This window comes from Hetaerina americana, unplaced genomic scaffold, assembly GCF_022747635.1.
Source record: "Hetaerina americana unplaced genomic scaffold, ioHetAmer1.1.p SCAF_12, whole genome shotgun sequence".
Taxonomy (NCBI): Eukaryota; Metazoa; Arthropoda; class Insecta; order Odonata; family Calopterygidae; genus Hetaerina; species Hetaerina americana.
The window spans coordinates 6,873,924-6,900,670 of record NW_027286292.1 but is presented as its reverse complement, the minus strand read 5'-3'; the positions used below and the strand labels follow the sequence as shown (position 1 = coordinate 6,900,670).

Sequence of the window (26,747 nt, the reverse complement as noted above, 5' to 3'; positions counted from 1 at the left end):
ATCATAAATGAAGATACTGTGGACATGGTAGCCTATCTGTTGATATTTAAATTTAATATAATTCTGAGATTAGATAAGATACAAAAAATGCTCTTTCTTGATGCGTTCAAAAATTTGTGGCTACTAAGCTCATTGAGCTAGTAATCTAAAATATCTGGAATATATACATATTATAATTATTCACTATTGGGGTATAAATTTTCTTTTTAATTTTTCCCAAATAATAGGAATAAATGAGTAGCAGTGAAGTCATATGAGAAAGATCACTAACATAGTTGGTATCGGTTGAAAATATACAAGTATTTATGAAGTCATTTGAAAGTAATATCTACATCTACATCAATACCGTGCGAGCCACCAAAAAGGTGTGTGGCAGGGGGGAGTATTAAGGTGATCTATTATTATTTGGATATCTCTGCCTTTTTCTACTTTCTGAAGCCATGATAGGTGTGTGGCTACGATATATTCCAGAGTAACAGAACTTCCTGGGAAATCACAGGTAGCACAGGAAAAGGAACAGGCCGCCCATGCCTAAATGTGTGAACTTCACACACCTTAGAGCTTAGTATCAGGTAAGCTCAGGTTGAAGACAGTGATTTGAAGCCATGTTAGAGGAACTTACTTTATACATTAAACTTATAACTGCATGCAAAAAATATACAATTGCACAAAGAAAAGCAGGAACTATTGAAGAAGATTGGATGCATCATTACATTTCCTGATTTTTTCCTGAATAGATGGATACTCTCTACAGATCTTTTAAGATTGGTCCAATGAGGATGTATATAGGGTTATGTTTTTATTACAATATTTAAAAAATCATTTGATACCTATTCACTAAAACATAGGGAATATCAGCAACATAAAACAGCAGAGACTGAATTTTTTAATACACTAACCTAAGTGGGCTACAGAATCATTACTTTAGACATAAAATTATTGCCCCTTTAATCATTCCAACTAAAAGGCTACATTTCAATGTGTCATTTGCCCTGATGATGATGTAATACATCGAAACCCAGTCATGAAATAAAAACTTTTATCCAGCAGAAAAGTGCTTCGATCAGTTATTCATTAAGACAGCAAGCTTAAGCAATTAATATTTGTCAATAATCATGCATTATTAAGTTTCAATAATTTGTGTACACAGAAGTGAATTATCATTCAACAATAAAAATGCATTTTTAATCCAAGTGTCTTAAGTATTAGCATAGGAGAAAATTCGCCGAATAATGAGCTGGTGAAAGCTTCTGCACATACAGGGTGCGGCGCTTAAATCTGGACAAGAATGCATTTCCTTGAATGAGATTTCCTAGCCAGGTTTGCGATACCTTCCCCAGACTCCTACAAAGCATTATACTTAGCCACAATATCGTAAATAGTTGATCTGGGGTACCAGAAGAATCAAACTATTTCGAAATATAATGCCCAGCGCGAACACTTTCAAAAATAGTGGATCTTCAATTTTACTCCACACTTGTACCTAACATCATGGCCATTTTGAGGCTATGACTGTTCACTAGATGCCTATAGCTTTCAACCTCTTATGGAACTACGATATGGCCGGAAATTCAAATTGAAATTTGCCCAGATTTAAGCGCCATGCATATATACATATATGCATTAACTAACATGATGGTTAATAATGATTCCTTTAATTGTTTAAGAGTGCATTCACCTATGGGGCAAGAGTCTCATCTTTGTTTTTGAAGCATCATACATGGGGATACATCAAATTGCACATTATATGTATATGATACTCTTATTTCATGACAATCTATCAAGGTAAACAACAAACAAGTGCTATAGCCATCATATGAAATAAAAAAGATACTTTTGAAAATAAAGTATAATTCTTTCTATGTATAGGATTCATTACCTCCTCTGATTTTGGTTTTTGATGCATGTTGATGAGAACCCACCCCAGGAAATCTGCTGTACTCCTTTTGAATCCTTCTGTTGCTCTTATTTTCTGAGACGACTTCATTTTATCCCTCCAATGTAGGTCTTCAATCATGCTTTTGACAATTAAGTCATAAAAAAACCTAGCAAGTTTTTAGTATTAACTTTTGAACCATATTAGTCTTCTTAATACCATACCATAATTCCAAAAAAAACTCACCAAATGTTATTCAAGGCTAGTTCCTTTGTGTAGATTTCTGCATTATTCAAATGGAACAATAGCTCCTCGTGTAGTGGCTTATTCTGCTCACTTTCATCATTCCCTGTACAATGTTCAGCTACATTTTCATTTTTTGAATGTTCACCATCGCTATAGCATATCATATTGAAGGTTTTATTACTTGATTCCACAAAGGCTTAACAATGAAGTTATCAAGGCAAGTAAACACATATAGATTTAAAAATATATGGAATAGGAAAGAATGATGAAATATGCTATTTTATGGAATTGGACAAGTAAGTACAAGTTCAATTACTTGAAATATTTTCTTTTCAATTTACCATTAATATAAGTAGAGGAATGCATAATACTTTATACCACAGGAAATGAAGACCATCAGAAAAATTAGATTTCTTATTTAGAGTATTTGGAATAATTATTCCAGATATAATCATAGAAAGTAGTAGTTTTCTTTACGAGAAAACATGGGAAAATAAGGATATTGGTAAGTGGGTGAAAATAAAGATAAAGGAGTTGAACAATATTAGAAAGTTATCATAGGTTATCTACCAGTTAAGGTGGGTTTTGGATTAACACAAATCACGAATTTTTTCTCTGGTCACTTCTAAAAATCAAAACCCAACAATCTGCTGTACAACTCTAGACAACTAATTCTACTTTACTTCATTTTCATATACTTCCTTCCTCCCTTCATTTCATCCAACGCCCATATCCTATTCCTGCCCTTTCCTCCTTTGCCTAACATTCTCCTCTATTACTGTCTTTAACATCCAATTGCCAATTAATATGCCTTGAATACATTTTTCCTGCCTTCCTATGATTTCTCCCAACAACTCTGTTTCCTCCTCACCATACCCAGCACTTCTTTATTTGTTTTCCTTTCGGTCCATTTCACCTTCTCCATCCTTCTCTGCACCCATATTTCAAAAGGCTCCGATCTATGTATACCATCCTGCTTCAATTACCATTTTTCTGTGCCATACATAACTAGATTACATATCAAAGTTATAACAAGCCAATTCTTAACATCCTTGCTCAATGTACATGTCATCAATTCTTTCCTCCTAGTGAAATCTTCTTTGCCTAATGCAATTCTTCTCCTTATGTCCCCAGTACTTTGACCTTTTTGGTCCAAAACACTTCCCAGCTATGTAAACTGGTTCCACCTCCGATAGCTTTTGCCCTAATATTTTAAAGCTTAAGTTAGCCTTACTCTTTTTGGAAAGCCACATAACCTTTGTTTTATTTACATTTATTCTTATCCTATATCTATTGCACTGAATATCCAATGTACTCAGTAATTCTAGCAACCTCTTGGCTGAATTACTCAATAAAGCTTGATCATCAGTAAACCTTACAGATTTGATATATTTTCCACCTACTTTCATTCCTAACTCCAGTTTTTTCTATGCCTCTATAATCATTTCCTCCACATATATGTTGAACAGCAGAGGTGATAATTCACAACCCTGCCTTACTCTTCTTCCATACACTTCCAATCCGGACTCTTCATCTCCCACTTGAACCTGAGCAGTCTGAAACATGTACAGGTGAATAATTAGTCTCCAATCCATATAATATTTTCCCATTTTCGGCAATATATTCACTAGCTTTCTCCAATTCACTCTATCAAACATCTTTCCCAAATCTAGGAAACAAAGATACGCATCCAGGTTGTATCCTATGTTTCTTTCTATTAGGGACCTCATTATTGTGATGGCATCATGTGTGCTTTTGGCCTTCCTGAACCCAAACTGATCATCCCCTGGGTATTCATTTACCCTGCTATCCATCCTATTGTTCATGATTTTGAGAACCACTTTAGCTGCATGTGAAATCAAACTTATTATTCTGTAGTCCTCACATGATGTAACCTTTCCCTTTTTTGGAATAGGAATGAACACTGATCTGACGAATTCTTCTGGTGAGATTCATTTCTCATAAATGCTACTAATCAGTATATATATATATATATATATATATATATATATATATATATATATATATATATATATATATATATATATATATATATATATATACTGATTAGTAGCATTTATGAGAAATGAATCTCACCAGACCTATATATATATATATATATATATATATATATATATATATATAGACTCTTCCTCCTGCAGTTTCTTACACCTTCTAGTAGTTTCACAGGAATGCAGTCAACCCCCACCGTCTTATTTGATTTCATATCTCTTAATGCACTTTCTATCTCACTGTTGATTAAGCTATATTCATCTATGTCATATTCTATTTCTATGTCTAAGGCTTTTAGGCTAATGTCTTCGCCAAAAAGTTCCTTTATATTACTTACATTTCTCTTGAATCTTTCTTGGTTTAATTAATATACATATTTCCTGACTTATCTTTGATTGTTTACAAAGATTTTCCCTTCTTACTTCCTTACGGTGCTTTCACCTTCCTATACAATGGACTATATTCACCCTTTCTCTGTAAACTTTCCAAAACCTAGTACTATGTCTTCCACCATGTTTCTTTTCCTCTATTTGCCTCCGACCTCTAAGTATTATTTAAAAGGTCATACTTCCTCTACCTAACTCTTTATTTAAATTCTTCCACTTCCTTCTCTCATCTATCTCTCTAATAATTTTGTCCATAATCCATGGTTTCCATGTCATTTTTCTGTTTATTGTCCCTATAGTTCCATTAATGGCTTGCAAAATCCCTTTTTTGTTATAAGCCCATTTTTCCTCATAGGTACTCAGCTCCCAGTCCTCACTCATAGTTTCCTCAATTGCCTACTGATAGTCCTTCCTTGTGGTTCCTGCTAATGCTTCCAAATGCCATTTCAATTAACCGTCTTCCCTGTTTAATCTTTTGGAATCGGATTCCAAACTCCATTATTACTAAATTATGGCCTGAGTCTGCATCTGCTCCACACTGAACTAATCATGCTGCTCCTAAATCTGTGCCTAACCACAATATAGTCTAATTGGTATCTTTCTGGATCCCTGGCCGTTTTCTATGCATAACTATGCCTACTGTGGTGTTTATTGTGATTATGCCGTCTCATGCAAAAGTCTATTGCTTTCTCCCCATGGTCGTTCCTTATTACTAAACTATAATCCCCACCCAACTATATGTTTCTTTGCCTACCATCACATTCCAATTCCACATCAATACCAAATGTTCCTTTCCAGGAAAACCCAATATTATTTCCTCTAATTGATTGTATTCCCAGCCGATGTCTTCATCCTAGAGATTGCTCGGTGGCATGCTTGACTTGACTTGAAAAATGACTTAATTTGTTGTTTCTACTTTTACTTCAACTAATAAAATTCTATTCTTTGCTGGCTTTATGTTACCTACTTTTCTTCCTATCTTTTTATTTAATATTATTGAAAACCCTTGATGGATCTCGTCACCTCCATTGTATATTACTCTAACTATCACAACACTAATCCCCACTATCATTCCATTTGACCTTGCACAGTCCTAAAACATCAATATTTCCACTTTTAATTTCTCGCTTTATATTCTCCAATTCTCTTAATATCCATACACAGAACACATGGTTCACATATCAGGAAAGCACAAAACACTTGTAAATTGTGTAAATCTAAAAGAGGAAAGGAGGGGAGCTCGTCACTGGTTCACCTATTTGTCTGCGGTTATTTCCATTAAACAAAAAAACTATTTTGATGAACTCATATAATCAACGAAGCAAATAATTAATCCCCTTCTTATATAATCAGTGTTTTAGATTTAATTGTGGCCATATCAGCCAGTTTAAGACCTTCCTTTGTCTGCATACTTTTTAACAGATTCATCACCTTAAAATGCAAACATTTTTGGGGGTAACATTTATGTCGGGGTGTTTGTGATTGCCACGAAGCCATATTTAGGGAAGAAATTGGAGTACTGTCTGATAATGCTACCAAGGAAGCATGTACATGTACCTGGCACCTGAGTGATGCCTAGCATAAAAACCATGGTCGGGTTGATATAAAATATTTCATGTGAAGTTACTGTGTTTCTGTTTCCACTTCTACATCTATATTTTGTCTTGGATGCACCCACATAATCAAGATTTTGTTGGGACTGGATATGCTCCTTCAGCAAGATATATATAAGATTTCAGACCATATTTTCTTGGAATAATTCATTTGCTAAGATGCAAAAAAATCTTTCAATTTCCTGTTAGATAATCACAACTAGAACATTATGAGATTCAGGTCTAATTGTAAGTCCATATTAAAGCCAATGGCTTCTTCAATGAATATCTGTCATATCTACCCCATTGTATAAATGTATCCAATACTTACATTCCACAGTTTTACAAATAGTGATATTGAAAATCACAATACAAACCTTTGATTTTCACTAGTCCCTTGCATGCTCTTCAAAAAATTTATTCTATGGTTGAAAAAATGATTAGGATGTGGAATATGGCTCTGATAATGGACATATGAAACTAAATGACTGTTCTGCCTGTATCTATCCCTGGAATAGCAGGAATTACCATGCAACTGCAAAAATATAAGTACAATGTTAAAGAAAATAAAGAAAGTGTTACTAATCTACCCTCATGGTGCTTCAATATATCAGTGCCCCATATTTTGAGCATGTATTGCATAATGCTTTTGAGTTAAAGTGTATTTTACAACCAACTAAATATTTCACTTTGTGAATATCATTGCAATATATATACATACACACACATATATATAATATATATATATATATATATATAATTAACTTACTTTTAAGAGCAAGTTGATACATATTTGCAAGCAACCATGACAAAGTGGACATTTTCCTAATTTTAAAGCAAAGATTATAGGGAGGATGTTGAGGATTATAGGGCATCATAGCTTCTTACATCACTGCATGCAGATATTTAAAAAAATCACCTCAGTTACAGTAGTTATAAATTTTGTTACTGCTATCACAAGAGTGATATTTACCCTTGGCATGCAAAGCAGTTTTCATTTCTAATAAGCAGAGAACCAACTAAAAGCACAGAAAAAATGAGATGCACAATATATTTAAACATAATAACCAAAATATATTAATTAAAAGCTCAAGCCTCTAAAAATAATTATGAATTATTATTTCAGAACAGCAGTTTAAATCCGGCTACATGAAAACAGTCAGGTAACTAAAATGAAGATTAGTTATTTCATTTTGTTTTAACTTATTCCAACCTTAAAAAAAAGATAAAACCCATTTTTGATGGGTAAAGGTAATAATCTTTCATGCAATGATGGTTCTTAAATTCACTCATTCTTGAAATGAGAACTTAAATCAGAATGAAAATTAAAAACATTAGCTCCAGAAACTATACAGCAAAATTATGAATTTATGTTCGCAACCAGAGCTTAAAAAATACTCAAGTTTATGTAACTATGTAGTTTTTTTAGGAGGCGATCGACAGCTAAGGTCATTTGCACCATTAGGGATGGGTGGGAAAGGAAGGGAGGGGAGAAACCCAATGTTGGCATTAGCATACTCTTGTTGAAAGGCACCAAGGGGTCCGCAGTTAAACATCCCGTCCGACAGACGTCGTACTCACTCAAAGTGCTCTTCACAAAGCACCTCAAGTAGGGATCTCGATATCACTGAAAAATATTTTAGGTCCCCAGGATTTGAACCCAGGCCCTCTCAGTGGGAAATCTGTATGTTAGCCACTGCACCATTGCGATCCTTTAGTAACTATGTATGGTCTACTTTTCTCCAAACATATTATTACAATAAAAACCTTAAAGTCACATTCCTGAGCCACGAATTTCACAACCCATTGAAAATTATGAGTTGAATTTAATCAATTTTTTCCATGGTTTCCATGTTACTTTTAGGTTTTTCATCATCCATCGATGATCCAGGCATTTTCTTAATGATGTCAGCAAAAATCATTTTCGTCATCTCACAAATCATGTTATCGTTAAAGGCCTCGCCTAGCAGTTTTCTACATTTATCCATATGAAAAGCAAGCTTTCAACATCATTCAGAATACGTTACCATTGCTTAGATATTCTTGCCACTCCCTTTGAAGCATCTAGGCCTTTAATTTTTTCCTTGCTCTTGAGGATAGTGCAAATCGTTGGTGTTGACCGATTGTATGTGCATGACAAATCAGCTATGCTGACACCTGGTTCCCACTTTTGAATGATTTCAATTTTCATTTCTTCGGTTATTTTTATTCCCTTTTGACCCTCTTCTTGTGGATTTTTCTTTGGGGACATTTTAAAAACCTTTCATAAAATATTATTAAATTATGCACAAATAACACATGCCTGAACACAAGTTTGGACAAATGTACAATCATTAGTGACATTACAATGCTAGTGGAACTAGTGCTAAACACAAACATAAACAGCCGGCAGAATCACTTTGGGAATCCCTATTTCCTTGTCACTCATTATGCGAAATGTCACTCGCTAAGCGAGTTATTCGTGGGAACAATATTTTTGCTCGTCATGCAAATTACTGCCTATCCTAGGTGCTTATTAAGGGATGTTCTACTATATATACACACACATATTAATATGCTAGAAAAAAATCTGCCTTTATTACTAATTAATATTTACCTATTAACCAACACCCATCCCATAGAATAAATCAATTTATGGGAATTCAAGGCAGTGATACAGCGTTCAAAAATCACAATCTTCCTATGCCAGAAACTAGCTTTTACATAAATTAAACTTCACTAAACAAAATTTATATAAACATTTAATTATTGACCAACAAAACAAATATGGAATGCTTCATTTCAAGTTCAATACTGAATTGAAAGGCACAAACAAATGCTTAAATTTTAATTTGCCATTCTATTAATTCAGTGTTGAACAATTTTCTTTGGACTGCTGGCATTCATTACTCCTGTCACAGTATAATGGTACAATGAATCTTTTCCTTATCAACAGCCACAAATAAATTAGCAAAGAAACAGTCCTATGGAGTTTGTGATTAAACTAATTAACCAAAGAGTTTGTTAGTTAACTTAATTCCTTAGTTGAGACTTTATTATCAAGTATTATTGAGTTTCAAGAAATATCCACCTCAGATGGTAAAACAAAATAATATCTAGTGCATTATTAATGAGATATTATTCCTTATAATATAGCTAAATTTTACTACATATAATTTAATCCGCTCTGGTCAGTTTATAATGTATTTTTTGGTACATATGTTTATGCTGAAAGAATATTTATGCACCATGAGTGAAAAACCAAATTTACATTTTTACTTACAGTAACTTTGTTTATTACTTGCACTAATGTCTTGAATGCTCTTTTCCCTACTGGTACTTCATTGATGTAGTGCTTCGATGATTTGATGATAAGCCAGATAATTTTGTTCAAAATAATTGGGAGAAATTTAATCAGACATCTTGTATCAGCATCAGGCAATTGGACCAGCCTTCATGAATGATAAAATTCTAATGAAAAATTATGCCCACTTATATCCATCAGAAATTCCATTAAAACAATGAGCAACATACAGCTATACAGAGCTGCTGATCAAATTTATTTATGACTAAGAAAATTTTATACATCTACCTGAAAATTAATTCACCATTTTCTTTTTTCTTTTTATCTTTGGGAAAATTGATACCTCGGAGCACAGAGCACGAGTCCATGAATACAGCTATGTGCTGGTCCTGAACATTTTTTAAAAGAGATATTATGCAAGTTATTAATCAGTCAATGAAAACATAGAGTTCTAATAACAAATGAATTCTTCAAAAGGGTATTTTTTATTACCTCTGGGTAAACTGAAGAAACTGCTTTCAAAGAAACAGTGAATAAACCCTCATGGGTATTAAATCCCTTTACTAGAGGATTATTGAACTCTGCAATTTCAGAGAATTTAATCAAAAGAGGATCAACTTTCATCACAGGCAATTGAAATTCACCAGTCCTGAGGTTTGCATTCATGAAAAGGGGAAGCCACTGTAAAAAATGAATCCAACAGACATAAGCCAAAGTCATTATGAATCATTGAGTAATAAAATGTGAATCTTAAACAGATGCCTTCATGAATATTTTAAGTATCTACTATGTATTATGATGCTTAAAAATTGATTTTCCTGCTATCAGAATATGCACTCATTCATAAAATTCTTATTCTACATTCTTCAAAAGTTACTAAAATGCATCAGAATCTTGAGAGCAAGTAATTTTCATCTACATACATATTGAACCAATATAAATTATAAAAAATGAATAAAAAAGAAATAGAAAAAACTAATAACTAAAATATTTCTTCATTTTTATAAGATTTTCAAGGGCTGTGCGATTTTCATGATAGCCCTAGAAAATGATGCAACGCATTTGAATCCAGCCTTTGAGTAAGCGTAGGAAATAAAAGGTCTGTCCATAAGATGTAGGACTGAGCCGATTAAAAAAAATTATTTCCAGAAATGATACATTCACTCAAAACTCTTCAAAGTAGCACCCTTGAGCATCCACGCTTCGCACACAGGTTTTCTTCGCCTCTTATGCCTTTGGGAAGGTGGTGCCCAGAATGTTGCTAAGCTCCCTCATCATGCCCTGTTGTAATACTTCCACCAAGCTGTGGTGACATCCTTCAAGCACGGATTTGAAGTGGGGGAAGAGGAGGAAGTCTGTTGGGGCATTGTCTAAAATATTTCAATCCTAACTCACATGGTCGAGAAGCTCTTGGCCAATCCATGTGCAAGTTTCCTTTTGTTCATTTGAGAGCACTCACGGCACCAACTAAGCACACACCTTTCTCATGCCCAGGTTTTTGGTCACAAGTCCATGCGCATTGCTTTTAGCAATAGCAACTTTATCAGAAACCATGCGAACACTTAATCTGCAATCCCTGTCCAACAAAGCATTCACTCTTGCACAGTTTCACACAGAATTTGATGGCATAGCACTGTTCCAAAAACCTGTTTATGACAGAGTGTAACGAGGTCACGTTATAGTGGTTTTGCAAACAAACGATCAGCACTGCAAAAAGGCTGGGAGCCAATGCCACTGACCTCCAGCCTTTCCTGAAACTTCCTTCCCTTGAACCCAGTCAGAGATACTGCCACCCATCTGTCCATCTATCTGGGAAAAAAGGGTCCTATTGCCATTAGGACAGACCTTGTTTATGGATGAAAAGAAGGGGTTGTTCCCATTGAATGTCAAATGTTACATCAGGAAAGTTGGGAAGGGTAAGGTTGCATAAATAAGAAGGCTGAGAACTCGGTTTAAATTATATATAGTGATAAATAAATGCTGCTCATGAAAACATTGATGTGTAATCTTAAGGGTGTGTATCATAATTAAAAATTACTGGATTCCTGATTATGTAGAATCCAAGTATGAAGGACCATCCACACTTACTGAAAAACCAAAACTTGATTCCACAGCTGACTCAGATTTTCGACTGCAGTTTAAATGGCAAAATTCAAAGAATAAGAAATACTTTTTGTTGAAGTTTGCTGGAACATTTATCTTTATTTCATCAAAGAATTCAGGATGCCTGAAACAAAATAATAGTTTATTTTAAAGTTTGATATGGTTTCAACTAATATATTGAATTGAGATGCTCAGGATCTCACTAACCTTTTATGATAGGACACTGAAGTGTACACTGCAGATATAAGCTTTGGCCCTGATGATTTTCCATATATAGCAGAAACACTAGAGGTTTGACCAACTTCTCGCAATTCCACCCTAACTGTTATATTTCTAAATGGTACTAGATAAACAAACAAGAATGATGCTTCATTGTACATAAAGTTTATTACTCAAAGTTCAATGTATTCATGGAAATAAAGCTTTTTTCATAGCTCACCTTGTTTACTCACTGGAGAGAAACTTCTAGGGTAAACATATAAAAGGTTCCTGTATGTATTAAAAGGCTCAAAATTATCTTGTGGTGGGAATTCCAGCATTTCTCTAATCGGTGTATAGTTATCCCCTACAGTGAAAATGAATAAGTATTGAGTTACATGCTAGAATTATATGAAGTGCAATTTAAACTATGCCATTAAGTAGCTGAGTAATATGAGGATAGTGTGAAAAGTTTCTGACCTAACAAATAAACAAGACATTTTTTCTCCAAATTAATTTTTATCTTTCAACATAGTCTCATATCAAGTCGATACACTTTTTCCAGTGATACTCATAACTTTTTTAACCCTTCCAAATAGTTGTTGATGTCATTCTCCATAAAATAGGCATCTACATATGTAATGACCTTGTCATCTGATTAAAATCTCTTTCCTCGAAGTGAAACTTTATGGTTTGGAAACAGGAAAAACTGGGGTCAGATCTGGTGAAAACTATGAGTGATTAACCAATTTGAAGTGCAATTTGTGATATTAGCCACTACCAAAGAGTAAGCAGAGTGATGTAGTGATGGAAAAATACTTTCTTCTTCTTCTTCTTCAAATGCAGTCTTTTTTTGCAATTCTACCTTAAGCTTGTCAAGCAATGATGCATAATATTATCCCTTTATTGTTTCATCTTTTTGAAGATAATTGATGAACACAAGTCTGTGATTATCCCAAAAGACAATCACCATCACCTTCTTAACCAATGGAACTGTCCTCGCCTTTTTTTGGAGCAGGATCACCCTTTGCAGTCCACTGTTTTGACTGTTCTTTCACTACATGAATGTAGTGATTGATCCAAATTTCATCTGCAATTATGAATTAATGCTAAAAATCTGATTTACTTTGCTTGAACTGCTCCATCAGGGCCTGTTCCAGGAAATGTTCATTTGAATGGACTTTTGATCTGAGAACTCAACCCAAAGATATATATAATATACTTGAATATATATATATATATAATTACTTGAAGAATTGGACATGCATATGCATGTCCAATTCTTTAAGTAATTTATGACAAACACATTCTTTCAATAAGCCCATAGCCTCTACTAGCTCTCTAACCTTTATTCTATGGTTGTCCACGACCATTTGGTGAACTTGTTTGATGTTATCGGTGGTTGATGCAGCTCTTGGCTGTCCCAAATGTTCATCATCAGCTAAGCTGGTATAACCATGTTTAATTCAGCTGCCTATAATTTTAAGGCCATAATTGATGCTGCAGAGTCCCCAAACACAGGCTCCATCTCATGTTTGATTTGTGTAAGCATATTGCCTTTCAAAAACAAATATTTGATGACAGCTAGATACTCAATTTTTTCTATTTTCACAGAAACCCTCACAACTACTCACTCAAATGATTGTCAAGCAACAACTGAGATTCCAAAATGGCTGAAATTTTGGTGAGTACTTTTCAATGCATGCTCAAACACAATCCCCAACTTTTGTTGAAGAGTGCTGTCATCTTCATGTTGAGGTTGTAAACTTTTCAAACAGCCCTCATACAAGGAGCATGGCAGTCTAGTTGAGAAAATAGGCTTTAGGCCTTGCAAATAGAGTGAAAGATATTTTGAACACAAAACTCAATTAGAAATTTAAAATTAAAAACATTTTGAATTAAATGAAATTTCCCTACCTATCCCTCCATTGTGTATAGACATCCCACCAACCTTTCCAACCTACACAAATCCATCAAGTCTCTCTTTAAATTCCCCCACCACCAAAATCCACTTCATGCAGTTGTACCATCCTCACCACTCATTCCCTCCCTTACTCACTTATTAACTCTTTATCATCCCTCCACTTCTCCTGATGCTCTTCCAGCAATGTATTATTTCTGCTCCGCTTTCTACCAAGGACAGTATAACACACCGTTTAAGATCTAAATCCACAACCACCATGCTTCCTGCTAACTTCTTCCCCATCAGCTGGTCTTCTAGCCCCAAAATGTACCTCTCTCCATTATATCTCATTTGATAGTTGTTAGGCATGTTTAACAATTGTATCACTACCATCCAAACAAACAAAACTCTCAAAACAAACTAAAAACCCTAGAGTAGGCCTACATATGATTCGAAGCATAACCATCACTAAATTCATTTACAGGGCACATTTCCCCTTTTTCTTCTTCTTCCACCCTTTCAACTGCCCAACTGAATCCTTTCCTCTCTCATACTTACAACCCCTCTCCAGTCTATCTTCCTCCTGTTTCCTAAATAGTCTACATGCTTCAACTGAAGAAGGCAGCTGAACTACCAAAAAGTTTAATAATTCCCATTTAACTTTGTTTTGTGCTCTGTGCATGCTAATTGTAATGTTTGTATATGTCTTCAATTTGAATTTACTTTGTGATTTTAATGCAATACATCGATGTGTCTACAGATGAGGAACTTTCCTAGGTCAAATGCATTAAAGGTCAATATTTTCAAAATATTTTCTGAGGCCCTAAGCTTCCCAGAAGAGAAGAATCTCCTAAGTTTTCAAGGATGACAGACTGTGCAAACATGAACTGGTTTCACATTTGAAAGGAACATCATCCTCATCCAGAATTCCCAACTTGCATATAACATTTCAACAAATTCATACCTTCTGAATTATGGAGGTAACTAAGTATTTTCCAACATTTTCCAGATTGCCAACCCTGTTGCAGCAATGATCAGAATGTCCCCCAAGCAAACCATCACTTTACCAAACTAACTTCATTAGTTATATGCATTGATGAAGTAAACATGTCCACTGTCATTACAATCAATGAACATTGGTCCATATGAGGTCTGATAATGCCTATAAATTTATGGTGAAATATATTTCTTACTACTGAAATTGTTCCAAGGAATGGTAAAAAAACTTTAACTTTACAATTCACTATTTACTTATCACATAATCATGGTTTTTCTGCCACACAGCATTATCTTATCAACATGAAAAAATTGAGAATTGTGGAGCTGAAGTTTTTTCTTACCATTCCTTGGAATATGGAGAAATTCCAAATATTTCAGCATGAGACAGCATTCCACTGTAATTATTTCTTTAATCAATGAAGTTTGTCACCATCTTCCATATCCATCCCAAAATGAGCTATATTCCATCAAAAAGTATGTGAATTTTAGTTAACATTAATTCTTGACAATACATATCTACATTTATATCAAATAACATACCTTTTATGGGATTGATAGGAACCATTTCAGGAGAAAGACAGCCCGCCAGCTCTATTGGGCAAGGTGAAATACGTAAATGAAGACATCCAGGGATTATTTCTGATTTTCGTTTTAAATGCATTTGCCTAATCAGACCAAGGAGTGCATCATCGGATAGAGAATCCATATCCTGTAATGCATGGTAATGAATATTAATTATGGGAAGCACATTACCAACCTGGGTAAGCTTTCTAATACCCTACAACATTAGTAATATTGTAGGGATTCTGACAGTAAAGGTTCACCCTTTAGCTGTAGGTGAATCAAATCATAACACTGAATCAATAATAAAAAAAAGAGTTACTGAGGTTCTTACAAAGCAGCAATGCTAAGATAAACTAATTCAAATGAATAGCCAGAAAATTGAACTATTTTGGAATCGTTTTAAGGATCCTCCAAATTGTTCCCTTTGGCTGGACGACAGTTTTACTGGCATTGCAGTCAGTATCTTCATCTGAAAACTTCAAACTCAGCTTACTACAATGTTCTTAAAACCAGTGTCCAGTCAGATAGAGTAATGGGGAGGCAACCAGAAAACTGGTGTCATCTGTACATCACCAAGGAAGCCTTTGTTACAAGTAGTAAGGACATTAAACGAAGAAACAAATTAAGTAATTACGCTTTTACAAAGAGGCTGGAGTTGATAATGCACTACTCTTTGAGTAAATATGCATATTAGAGATTTGTGAAATATTTAATACAAAGAATAGTTTTTGTAGCACAGAAAATTGGTCATTTTGGTAAGAGTATTAGCATAAATTTGAGGCTCTTAAGATGTGGGTGAGGAAAAGAATGGAGCAAATAAATTGGAGAGAAAGGATAATTAATGAGAAAGTTATAGCCAAAGTAGGGGAAGAGAGAAGGCTGTTGAGAGAAATTCAAAGAAGACAATACAAATGCATTTGGTATTACACATAGGAGTTGCAATACAAATGAATACTCAAGGGCAATGAGATGCTGAAAATGGTGATAGACAGGAGCATATTGGGAAGCACATGGAGGGAGGAAAATAATAGGTATTTTGAAAGGAATTGAGGGAGGTAGAAAGTGTACAGATCTAAATAACAAGTTATTTTAATGTGCATAATACAGTTTACAGATATTTTGTGTAATGCTGATCAAGGGTTAGAAGTACACTAGTGTGTAGTTCCTAGTCTATCAAAAGTCTACCCTAACCTGGTAGACTATTGCTGAATGGAAAAACAAATTGCCAAAACTACGGAAGATGACCTCCAAATAAGACTTGGTGAAGATAAGCTACACAAAATGGATGAATTTTCAGGTAGCATGATCATTATCGACAGAAGAAGAAAATAAGTACTGAAGTGTGCATAGTGTAAGTGAATAATGAGAAGAATGCAAAGGGTGAAGAGGGCTCATCCTCTCCTCTGTCAAGGGGAAAACCACTTAAAGCAAATAGAACTAGCAGAGATATACGTAAGTGACCCATGAAAACTTATCCATGGAGTTTACTTATCTATGTGAGACAAGTTGAAAGGACCAAATGAGAAAACAATACGAGGGAATGGAAACATAAAGATTAAAGGATTGCCTTCTTTTGCTGGACTGTACCTTTTCATGGACCCATGAAAATGGAATGGATAGGAGTAACAAATGAAGGAATACTTTGAAGAAAGACTGAAGAGAGCAGCCTATGGAAGCAACTGTACAGGAAGTAAGGGGTAACTAATTGAAAATATCTTGTCAAATAAATTCATAAATTACAATTGTTTACTGATGTTTCAAATAACAAATGAAAAGAAAAAAATGGATAGACTTTTACCTGTTTTAAAAAGTAGGGAAGTTTCACAGACACTGGTATGAAGTTATTCAAATCTGCTGTCCATGGTGAGTTTGATCTTGCCCCAAAAGCATTTGTTTGTTTCCAGCTCTCAGCTAAGCCACCTGGAAGCAATAAAACATTTTAATATTGTGCTAATAAGAATAACTATAATTGCGATAAATGACATTGTTTTAGGAAGAAAGGGTTATTTTAATTACTAAGGGACAGTCAAATGAAAGCCGAACACCAGCCATAACAAACAGTCCGCTAAAAGCTAGAAGCTAGCTTTTTACGTATCGATTCTGCCATTGGTGTGGTAGGAGAACTGAATAGTGACAACTCAGAGGGCATGCAGTTGCTGGGTTTTGTCCTTGTTGGTTTGTGAAGTGGATGTTGTGGTGGGTGCTCGGTTTTCATTCGATGGCCACTCGTATATTTAAATACTTTGAACAAATTCAAGAAGAAGCAATGCAAAATCCCTGCTCATTTATGGTCACTGGAAAGATTGCATATTATGAATGAGAATGAAATCTTCACTTTTTGCAAATCAAAAAATTAACCTTCGACATTTGCTCAACCAATAGTTAGAGCTGCAGTTATTATAGCTGCAGGTGCCCAGAGTGCCTTGCCCAGGAATCGAACCCGGGACCCGGGATATATATATATATATATATATATATATATATATATATATATATATATATATATATATATATATATATATATATATATATATATATTGGTTATCCATTGATGAATAAGACGACTGACATATGCTGAAACAGATATGCATACATATTTTATATCAAACTATTTTTCAAACAAACTTGTTAAGCATATACCTTTGAAGGACTTTTTCACAGCCAATAAAATAAAATACAATGACTTTTTGCTTAATACAATAGCTTGTTTCAACAGCAATATTTATCATCATGCAGTTTTGCAAGCTTCCTCAGGATGGTATAATTGTTTATTTCCACACACTACTTCACTACCAGCTGACAAGAGAAACCTGTTTTGGGGTTATGCATTCTGATTTTAATTTTAAATAACTGAAAACTTGACTTTAGAAGCACTGCAGATGAAAAAGGCATGATGCAAATTGTGTCAGTATTTATGATAAAATAAAAATGACAGTTTTGAATGAATAAAAATGAATTTTGATGACATATGATATGTGTTTCACCAAAGTCACTAGTTTGTGCTATCCTTATGTTGCATGATTTGCACAGATAAAAACTTGTCCCAATCCACATCCTTGCAACTACTATTAATTTGGCATGCATTTTAAGACAGAATGGTTGAGATGCATATACATTTCAACGTCATATGAAACAGAACCAAATTTTAGATCCACATATTTCACTCCACCAGTGCAACAATTTGTTTGAGCTACTGTTATTAAATTCCTGAACAATAAATTCTATCAAAATCCAAGTTATTTATTTCCTCATTAACTTTACTTATTACTTATTCTCTTCAGCAAAAGATATATTAGCCTGAGGAAACAAATCCAGCCTTTAAACTTGTACAAAGTTGCAATAACTGGTTTTTACCTTTATTACACCATGCTACTTTCAGTCAAAAAATCTAGGTATCTCTAATGGAAAAGTGATCAATTACAGCTTCACCAAGTGGATATATGCGAGATACAAAAAATACAAGAGGTGGCCACACCTGTATTCCAAGAGCATTCTCTTTACATAATTAAACAAATTAATTGAATTCTTGGATATTTAGAATATTGAAGTATGATCTGGTGCTTTCTCAGTGTATCAACTTCATGAAGTTTTCTTGCGTCTTCCACTGGGTCAGGGGTTCCGCTTCTGACCAAATGGAAGACCTGAGAAAACTTCATTAAGTAAGAATATTATTAAACAACTATTCAATTATAGGAAATATTCTTTTTACCAGAGGTTGTTTTAGTTGCAAGTGTTTTCCTTCTTACTAAGGTCTCATTTGTTTTATTTCTTTCTATTAGTTCTTTGACACTGATTGCAGCCCAGGCAAATGGCATCCTATATCGACCAAGTCTCCATATATATTGGGCTGTCTTCTCTCTCAGTTTTTCTGAGTTCTGAAAAGCAAAAGAATTCTTAAAATTGGTTTCAAATGACAGAATGACATAAATTTCTCTTATTTCCATGCATAAATATATTGACACTTCAACATCACCCTCTTAGACTGCAAAACAAAAAATATGGCTCAAAAGTTTCAGAACAAAGTATTATTATTGAGAAATACACACAAAATAGTCAACACCATACATTAATAACTTAGTATTTTTCTCCTTAAGTGTTTAAATACTATGTTGCTACATGTATTTACTCTCCCTTTGCTACCTACCATCCTGAAGAAATACAATCACTTTGAGGAGTGATGGTTAGGGCAAGGAGCATATGAAATCCTACCTTTAGGAGTAGCTAATCCAAGGATATTACCATTTGGAGTTTTACGAGCACCTCTTATTTTCTGTAATTATCATTAAAGCATTTCTCTCAGTCACTACAGTCACTTACAATGTCACTGCATTGCACTTTATATACTCCTGACTGAAGAGTGGCATTAGGTCTGTATTTATTGCTACAGAAAAGGTTATACAATAGACTAGGTTATAAATGGATTTTTCATATTTGTCATTAGGAAACTTTCATACTATTTCATAGGGCATATTTTTCACCCAGGGTAGTTTACACCATAAAGCTAGCTGGGTTGCCTCAAATGGCTATTTTATCAGATGTTTTATTGCTTTGAGTGCGAGTGGGCCAACTCTGTATTCAAGTTGAATGACACCTCACTGATCAGCTTGAGAAGCACCGATGAGAATACTGCAAACTTGTGTGATGATGGGTAAGGAAAATGGGACAAGCAGATTGCAGAGTACAGCCTGTAAGAAGGCTGCTAAACACTAAAATTAGGTTTAGTGGATTGCATTGAAACATTTCAATGCAGTGTGACCTTGTCTTTCATTTTGCATGGAGAAAAAAAATTTCATATGCTATCAATTAGTAACCTTAAACACTTAGCAAATTATCAATTAGTCAAATACTTCCTATCCAGCAAAAAAGCATATCATCCACATTCCTAAACCAAAATCCCTACCTATAAGAGGGTCATTCAAGCTGCTTAAGTCAGTTTCCTAATTATCCATGAACATTAATTCCACATTTGAAATGGTAGGAGAACCCACAAAAAGATCCGTTTTTGCTGATAACACTAATAATTGCATAGGAAGTCATGTTCCTTTGAATGAATTACAATGGGTGATGGTGATTCTTCCAAGATAGCAGTGTGAACACAGGTTCCATGTAACCATCTTATCAGCTCACTTGTTTTCTGATGAGAAGAGAAGTACCTAAGTTCATGATGCAGAAATAAACTAAATTAGAGATAGTGGGAATAGTGTTTAACCAGTTTATCTAATAGCTTATTGTATCAAATAAATTTAGATTGGAGTTAGATTTAGAAGAGACTTTATTGGTAGGTTTATCTATGCTTGATATGACTAGTTGAATGGGTCCTCCAATGTCATGCATTTTAGATACAAGACCCAAATAATCTGGAGGGTTGCAGTTTCAATTCATAAAATTAATTTTTCCCTCACATTAAAAAATCCAGAGCAAAGCTGTATCTATAATAAATGCTTGGTATTATGTTTTCGGACCCTTGAAGAGCAGAACAAAAGAATTATCTGGAAAAATCTTTCCATTTCTAATATTGTCTGAGTGATAGGTTGCCTCCACTAACTTCTGAGGTTTTAATCGGTGAAAACAACCTAATTTATTATAAATATATTTTCCAGAGAAGATGTTTCTTGTTTAAATTATTCCAGTTCAGGTTCTACCTCTAAAACTGTTGGAATCAGGGAATGAACTGAGGCATACCTAGTCAGTCACCTGTAAGCACTATTCTGTTTCCTTTGCACTGTTAGATGTAGACATGAACAAATGCAGACTTAAGAGATAGATGACTAAGACACTTCCTTTTGGATTGGCAGTGTCAAGACGCTTTTGGTTACAAACGGAGGCATATACTCTCTTACTAATTTCTTTCATGCTGCCCTCATCTTGCATACTTCTTTCACCCTTGACATATTCATTCACACATGCTCTTCTGTTCCTGAAACTTTTCATCAATCATGAGTCTTTTTAATCACATTCATCTATGAATTTATCATTCTACCCCCCCATCTCTCAAAAAATGTATTCTTCTCTCTTATATTCCATTGCAGATTGGACTCATCTTTTCCCTCAACATGACCAAACTAACATAGCACACTTTTTTCATTAGTACATGCATACTGTATACCCAGTTCATCCAGTCTACATTCTTTTATGACCCACCCATTCCTCACACTCTTCTATTTACACCACAAGCACTCCTCAAATATCCCATGCCAATTGAATTTAGTGAAAATTTTTGATTTTTCTGAAATACAAAATGTTAATAATAATAATACATTTTATTTGTCCACTGATCAAGTAGTTACAACTGTTACACTTATTATAAGACACGTCAGGGGAAAGTGACAGAATACATTCATGGATACAAGACATGTCAGGCATGATCAAGAAATTCAGCAATTGAATAAAACATTTTTAATTTTAACAACCTAAGTAGATTGACTTTAAATGCAGCTACACATTTATGGGCCTTAATCTCAGCTGGGAGTTTATTATAAAGTTGAAGGCCCATTAAATTTGGGCCAGCACCTGCATTTTTTGTAGGTACATTTAAAACATGCAGCTGCTCATTCTGCCTTGTAGAATATTTGTGGATATCACAATTTTTCACTTACTCAGATAGATTTCTTTTTGTATGTACTACCACATGAAAAATATAAATACATGGCACTGGCAATACATCCAATTTTTTAAACAGGGGACGGCAAGGGAGATTGTGTTTTGCAAAACTCATTAGCCAAATGGCTCTTTTTTGGACCCTGAAATTAGCCAAGGCCTTAGATGATGAACCCCAGTAAAGGATACTATAGGCTATGTGAGAATAAAATTCACCATAGTATAGTGCACAGAGAACAGCCACTGAAACTGTGGATCTAATGGACCTTATTAAAAAGCAGGCTGAGCTTAACTTACTGGTTTAAGTACTTATGTGTTCATCCCAAGAGATTTGAGAATTGACGTGGAAACCTAAAAATTTGGTATTTTGTACCTGAGGGATCACCTTCCTATTAACTTCAATAGAAAGTACTTTGCTTGCTTTATTTTTATTTGCAAAATATATTAGGTGAGACTTTTCTATATTCAAATCTAGGAAATTATTATGACACCAAGAGAGTAAGGTGTGACTAACCTGTTTACACTTAACTATCAATTCATCAAAAGTAGGCGATGCAAGAATAATGTTGGTGTCATCAGCATATAACAAGGGGGTAGCACCGTTTATATGTTGAAAACTATCAACAAGGTCATTGATATAAGAAAGTAACAAGACAGGCCCAAGAACAGAACCTTGAGGAACACCTTGATTAAGGACCTTACTTGGGGAAACAAAAGATATACCATTTTTAGAAGCAACCACGTGTTGTATTCTATCAAATAGGTAGGATTTAATCCAAGCATTAGGTATGCCATGAATACCAATCCTTTGGAGTTTCTTGAGAAGTAATTGGTGGTCAACACAATCAAAAGCTTTCAAGAAATTGAAAAACATTGCAGCAACTTCCATTTTTTTATCTAGAGCGTTTAAAGTCTGGGTTATTAACTGATAGTTAGCAGAAGATGTAGATTTATGTTCCCTAAAACCATGCTGAGAAGGTGAAAGGAGATTGGAAACCTCTAGGTAAGGAATTAACCTAACATAGAATGAATGCCTTCTCAAATATTTTGCTGAATTGGTTCAGTAGAGAAATTGGACGGTAGAAGTTAATGTCATGTCTATCGCCCTTGTTTTTATAAAGTGGAATGAATTTTGACACCTTCAGAGGAGATGGAAATACTCTTAATCGGAAAGATTCAGTCAAGAGAAAAGGAAGAGGATGCATAATGAAGTTGATAGATTACTTAATAATGTAACTGGGAATTCCATCAAAACCAGAGCTTCGTTTTGTACCTAGATTCTTCACTATATTTTTTAGTTCAGATTTTGTGAGGGGATAAAGAAATAGGGACTTTCAGTGGGTAACAGCAATGGCTTCTAAATTAGGAAAGTTGCTCTGCTTAACAATAGAAGAAGGTTGAAAGTGATCAGCAAAGTTACGGGCAAGTTAGGAAAAGTCTGATATAATAATTCCTAATGAATCCATAATTTGAATTTGAGACTGCTTCCTGGGTTTGTTTCTGGAGGTATCAATGATTTTCCAGATTTCTCTAGATTTATTATCAGAGTTAATGATCCTATGGTCATTATAACAATGTTTAGCCGACTGTAGCATTTGACGGTAAAGCTTTTTCCTTTTTACATATTCAGTCTAAAGTTCGCAATTAGTTTTACTAGAAATGGCCAGCTGTTTAAGATGTTGAGCCATGAAACGTATTTCATTACTTATCCAAGGTTTACAGGCTAGAGAGATTCAATAAGAAGCAATTCTTTGCATAAATCCGCTGCAGAGACATGGGAGGAAGCGTATTCACCCTATTCATTTCCATAAAATTATGTGGAGAGGAGTACGCTTATATAATTTTTCATTTATATTGCCTAAGACAAAAATTAATTTTTAAAAATACAACGCATACCACCGACAATGCTCCTTCTGGAATTTCCATTCCTTTTGATCCTTTCAACTGTTGCCAGCTAACCATTGCACTTTACAAAGTATATGCACCTTGAAGTGGCTAATCCAAGTGCTTTGTCACAACCCTCCCCAAAATGCATGGGTTTCCTCCTACTGCTGGCCAACCCCAAAATTCCTTCAAATACACCCTCCAGTTAGTGAGTGCCTATTCATACATGGTAATAAAAATATTTTTTTGTATTGGATGATATTATTCTCATAACCTTACTTGAAGCAGTTAATATTACAGCAGTGATCTTTTATAAATACCTATCCACGACAAATAAACATAAAATTAAATGTTGATCATGGGCTACTTTGAAATTTGAGTTTTATTTCTGCCTTATTCCTTTATATATGTATGTGTTAAACTCTTATAATACATGATTTATAAATCAGTAAGACCATTAAGCAATTTATAAAAAATCCACTCACCTTATAATGTTTTACATATGGCTTAACACTTTTATCAATATCTCCTTGCAGCACCTTCTCTAGTCTAATGACAATGTAAAGACCAGAGGTTAGATGTGAGATATGAAATATTCCACTTTGGCTCAGAGTGCTAGAGTCAGTGGAGTTCCTGTCATAATTTGGCAGCATTTCTTTCAATGAATCAGGATTCATATCAAAATTAAAATTTTCTGATATTTTTCTTTTCAAATGAATATCAAAGAGAGCCATTGAAGCAAATATGGGCTCCAATTCCAAGTCTAGCCTAAAGGATTAGAAAAATCATCTTAAAGTCAGGTTTAATTATGTACACACTATACTGAAAGTGCAAACCAGACCCTGATAGTAAATGGTAAAACAAAGATATAAAGTAAATAAACTACTTTTTCATTTTTAAGCATACCAAATTTGGGACAGATTCATAGACATAACCCTAGCCAATTGGGGGATATACATGCCCTTCACACTGTTATCTTTCAGTGTAGGCAATTCATTTGATTTCTGATGTGGGGGACCTTCAACAGGAGCCACAGTTACTGTGCCAATCAATGCTTAACCAAACTGCCATATGCAGACAGAGAACAAGAAGCCATTGTAAAGGTATGTAGGTCACCCATCCAACCTTTATCCAGGCCCTTGCTGAACAAGAGCCCAGATCCTTAACTCAGGTGATCATAAGAAACTGATGTACCGACATATCTGGGTCCTTGCCATTTGTGTGGACAAAGTTACTAGTATGAATTTGAATTATTTCATGGACTTAATTCCTTTCATTAATTCTCTTCTGTCATGTCCTTACATACATTTTTCCTCTCTGTCACATTAACACATTAATTCACACATGCTCCTCTGTTCATGTGCCTCCTAATATGCTTTGCTCTATAAATACTTTCTCAGTTTACTTCTCACAAATCACCTATATCTGATATCTGATTTGCGATTTGATTCTCATCCGTTCCCTCATCATGACCACACCAGCATAGCACATTTCTCTCATACATATCTACTTTCACCATTGCATGTAGGACTGTCAGCTAGCAATACATCATCGGTGTATAGGGGCTGTTCTTAACCTACACAAAGCCATTTAAGGCTTTTTTTACTCCATTACCCCTTCATAAGGATCTGCAAGATATGAAGCCCCCACTTTCCCCTCATATAAACATTGGCACTATCATTAATACAACAAACAAGCACTCATTAGTAAACATATGCAAAATTTGTTATTAAGTGGCTAAGATTAATTGAAATGTATTCTTTAAAGCTTATGTTTGCCTTTATTATAACTCCTTCTAACTATAATAATTCCTTCTCTTCCAAAGGAAGCTGGAGTTAACTGTGTGCCTTGATATACAGGAGCTGAATATAGTGGAACCTCATACATTTCCTATGAGCATACGTTGAACAGCTCAAGTGATAATGGACATCCCTGTCTTACCCCTCTTCCTAACACTTACCATCCCAACTATGCATCTGCATCTATGGGTACATCTACATTTATGTCTACATCTGCCACTCACACCTGAGTAGTCAAAGACTTAGACATACTGTGGCAACTATTACTCATCATCTCATTTACATCTACTCATATTTCCTGCATTATATGAATTAGTTTTCCCCAATTCACTCTGTCATAGGCCTTTTTGAAATCCACAAAACAGGCAAATACACCCAGATTGTATTCTATATTCTTCTCTACTGGTGATCTAATGACTGCAATGGCATCATATGTGCCTCTACCCTTCCAAAACCCAAACTGATCATCCCCTGAGTTATCGTTTACCCTGCTCTCCATCCTTTTGTTGATCATCCTAAGAACCACATTAGCTGCATGTGAAATCAAACTTATTGTTCTGTAGTCCTCACATGATGTAGCCTTTCCCTTTTTTGGAATAGGAATGAACACTGATCTGACAAATTCTTCTGGTGAGATTCATTTCTCATAAATGCTACTAATCAGTATATATAGTTTCTTCCTCCCGCAGTTTCTTAAACCTTCTAGTAGTTCCACAGGAATGTTGTCAACCCCCACGGCCTAATTTGATTTCATATCTCTTAATGCACTTTCTATCTCACTGTTGAGGAAGCCTGGACCTAAGCTATCTTCATCTATGTCATATTCTCTTTATATATCTAAGGCTTTTGGCCTAATGTCTTTGCCAAAAAGTTCCTTAATATTACTTCCATTTCTCTTGAATCTTTCTTGGTTTAATTAATATACATATTTCCTGACTTATCTTTGATTGTTTACAAAGATTTTCCCTTCTTACTTCCTTACAGTGCTTTCACCTTCCTATACAATACACTAAATTCACCCTTTCTCTGTAAACTTTCCAAACCCTGTCACTATGTCTTCCACCATGCTTCTTTTGAACTATTTGCCACCATCTCAGTTTATTACTTAACTGTTTGAACTTTCTTCTGCCTAACTCTGTGTTTTCATTCTTCCATTTCCTTCTCCCATCTATCTTACTAATCATTTCATCTGTGATCCATGGTTTCCTTGTCTATTTCCTATTAACAGTTCCTATAGTTTCTTTTGCAGCTTTCAACATCCCTATTTTGATACATTCCCATTTTTCTTCTATAGTACTCCACTC

The 26,747-nt window shown here is 34.6% G+C and overlaps 1 protein-coding gene across 1 annotated transcript in view; it reads right to left on the bottom strand.

The window, feature by feature from the left end:
• Positions 1–26,747, bottom strand: part of LOC139685795 (dedicator of cytokinesis protein 7-like) — a 95,832-nt gene that overhangs the window by 20,083 nt on the left and 49,002 nt on the right. Inside the window, exons 6-14 of the mRNA XM_071582913.1 lie at positions 24,130–24,299; positions 18,873–19,038; positions 16,962–17,083; positions 15,140–15,308; positions 11,939–12,064; positions 11,707–11,842; positions 11,485–11,527; positions 9,889–10,077; positions 3,622–3,678 (exon numbers count right to left, since the gene is read on the bottom strand). Coding sequence (XP_071439014.1) covers positions 3,622–3,678; positions 9,889–10,077; positions 11,485–11,527; positions 11,707–11,842; positions 11,939–12,064; positions 15,140–15,308; positions 16,962–17,083; positions 18,873–19,038; positions 24,130–24,299 — 1,178 coding nt within the window. The remainder of the gene's footprint in view (positions 1–3,621; positions 3,679–9,888; positions 10,078–11,484; positions 11,528–11,706; positions 11,843–11,938; positions 12,065–15,139; positions 15,309–16,961; positions 17,084–18,872; positions 19,039–24,129; positions 24,300–26,747) is intronic.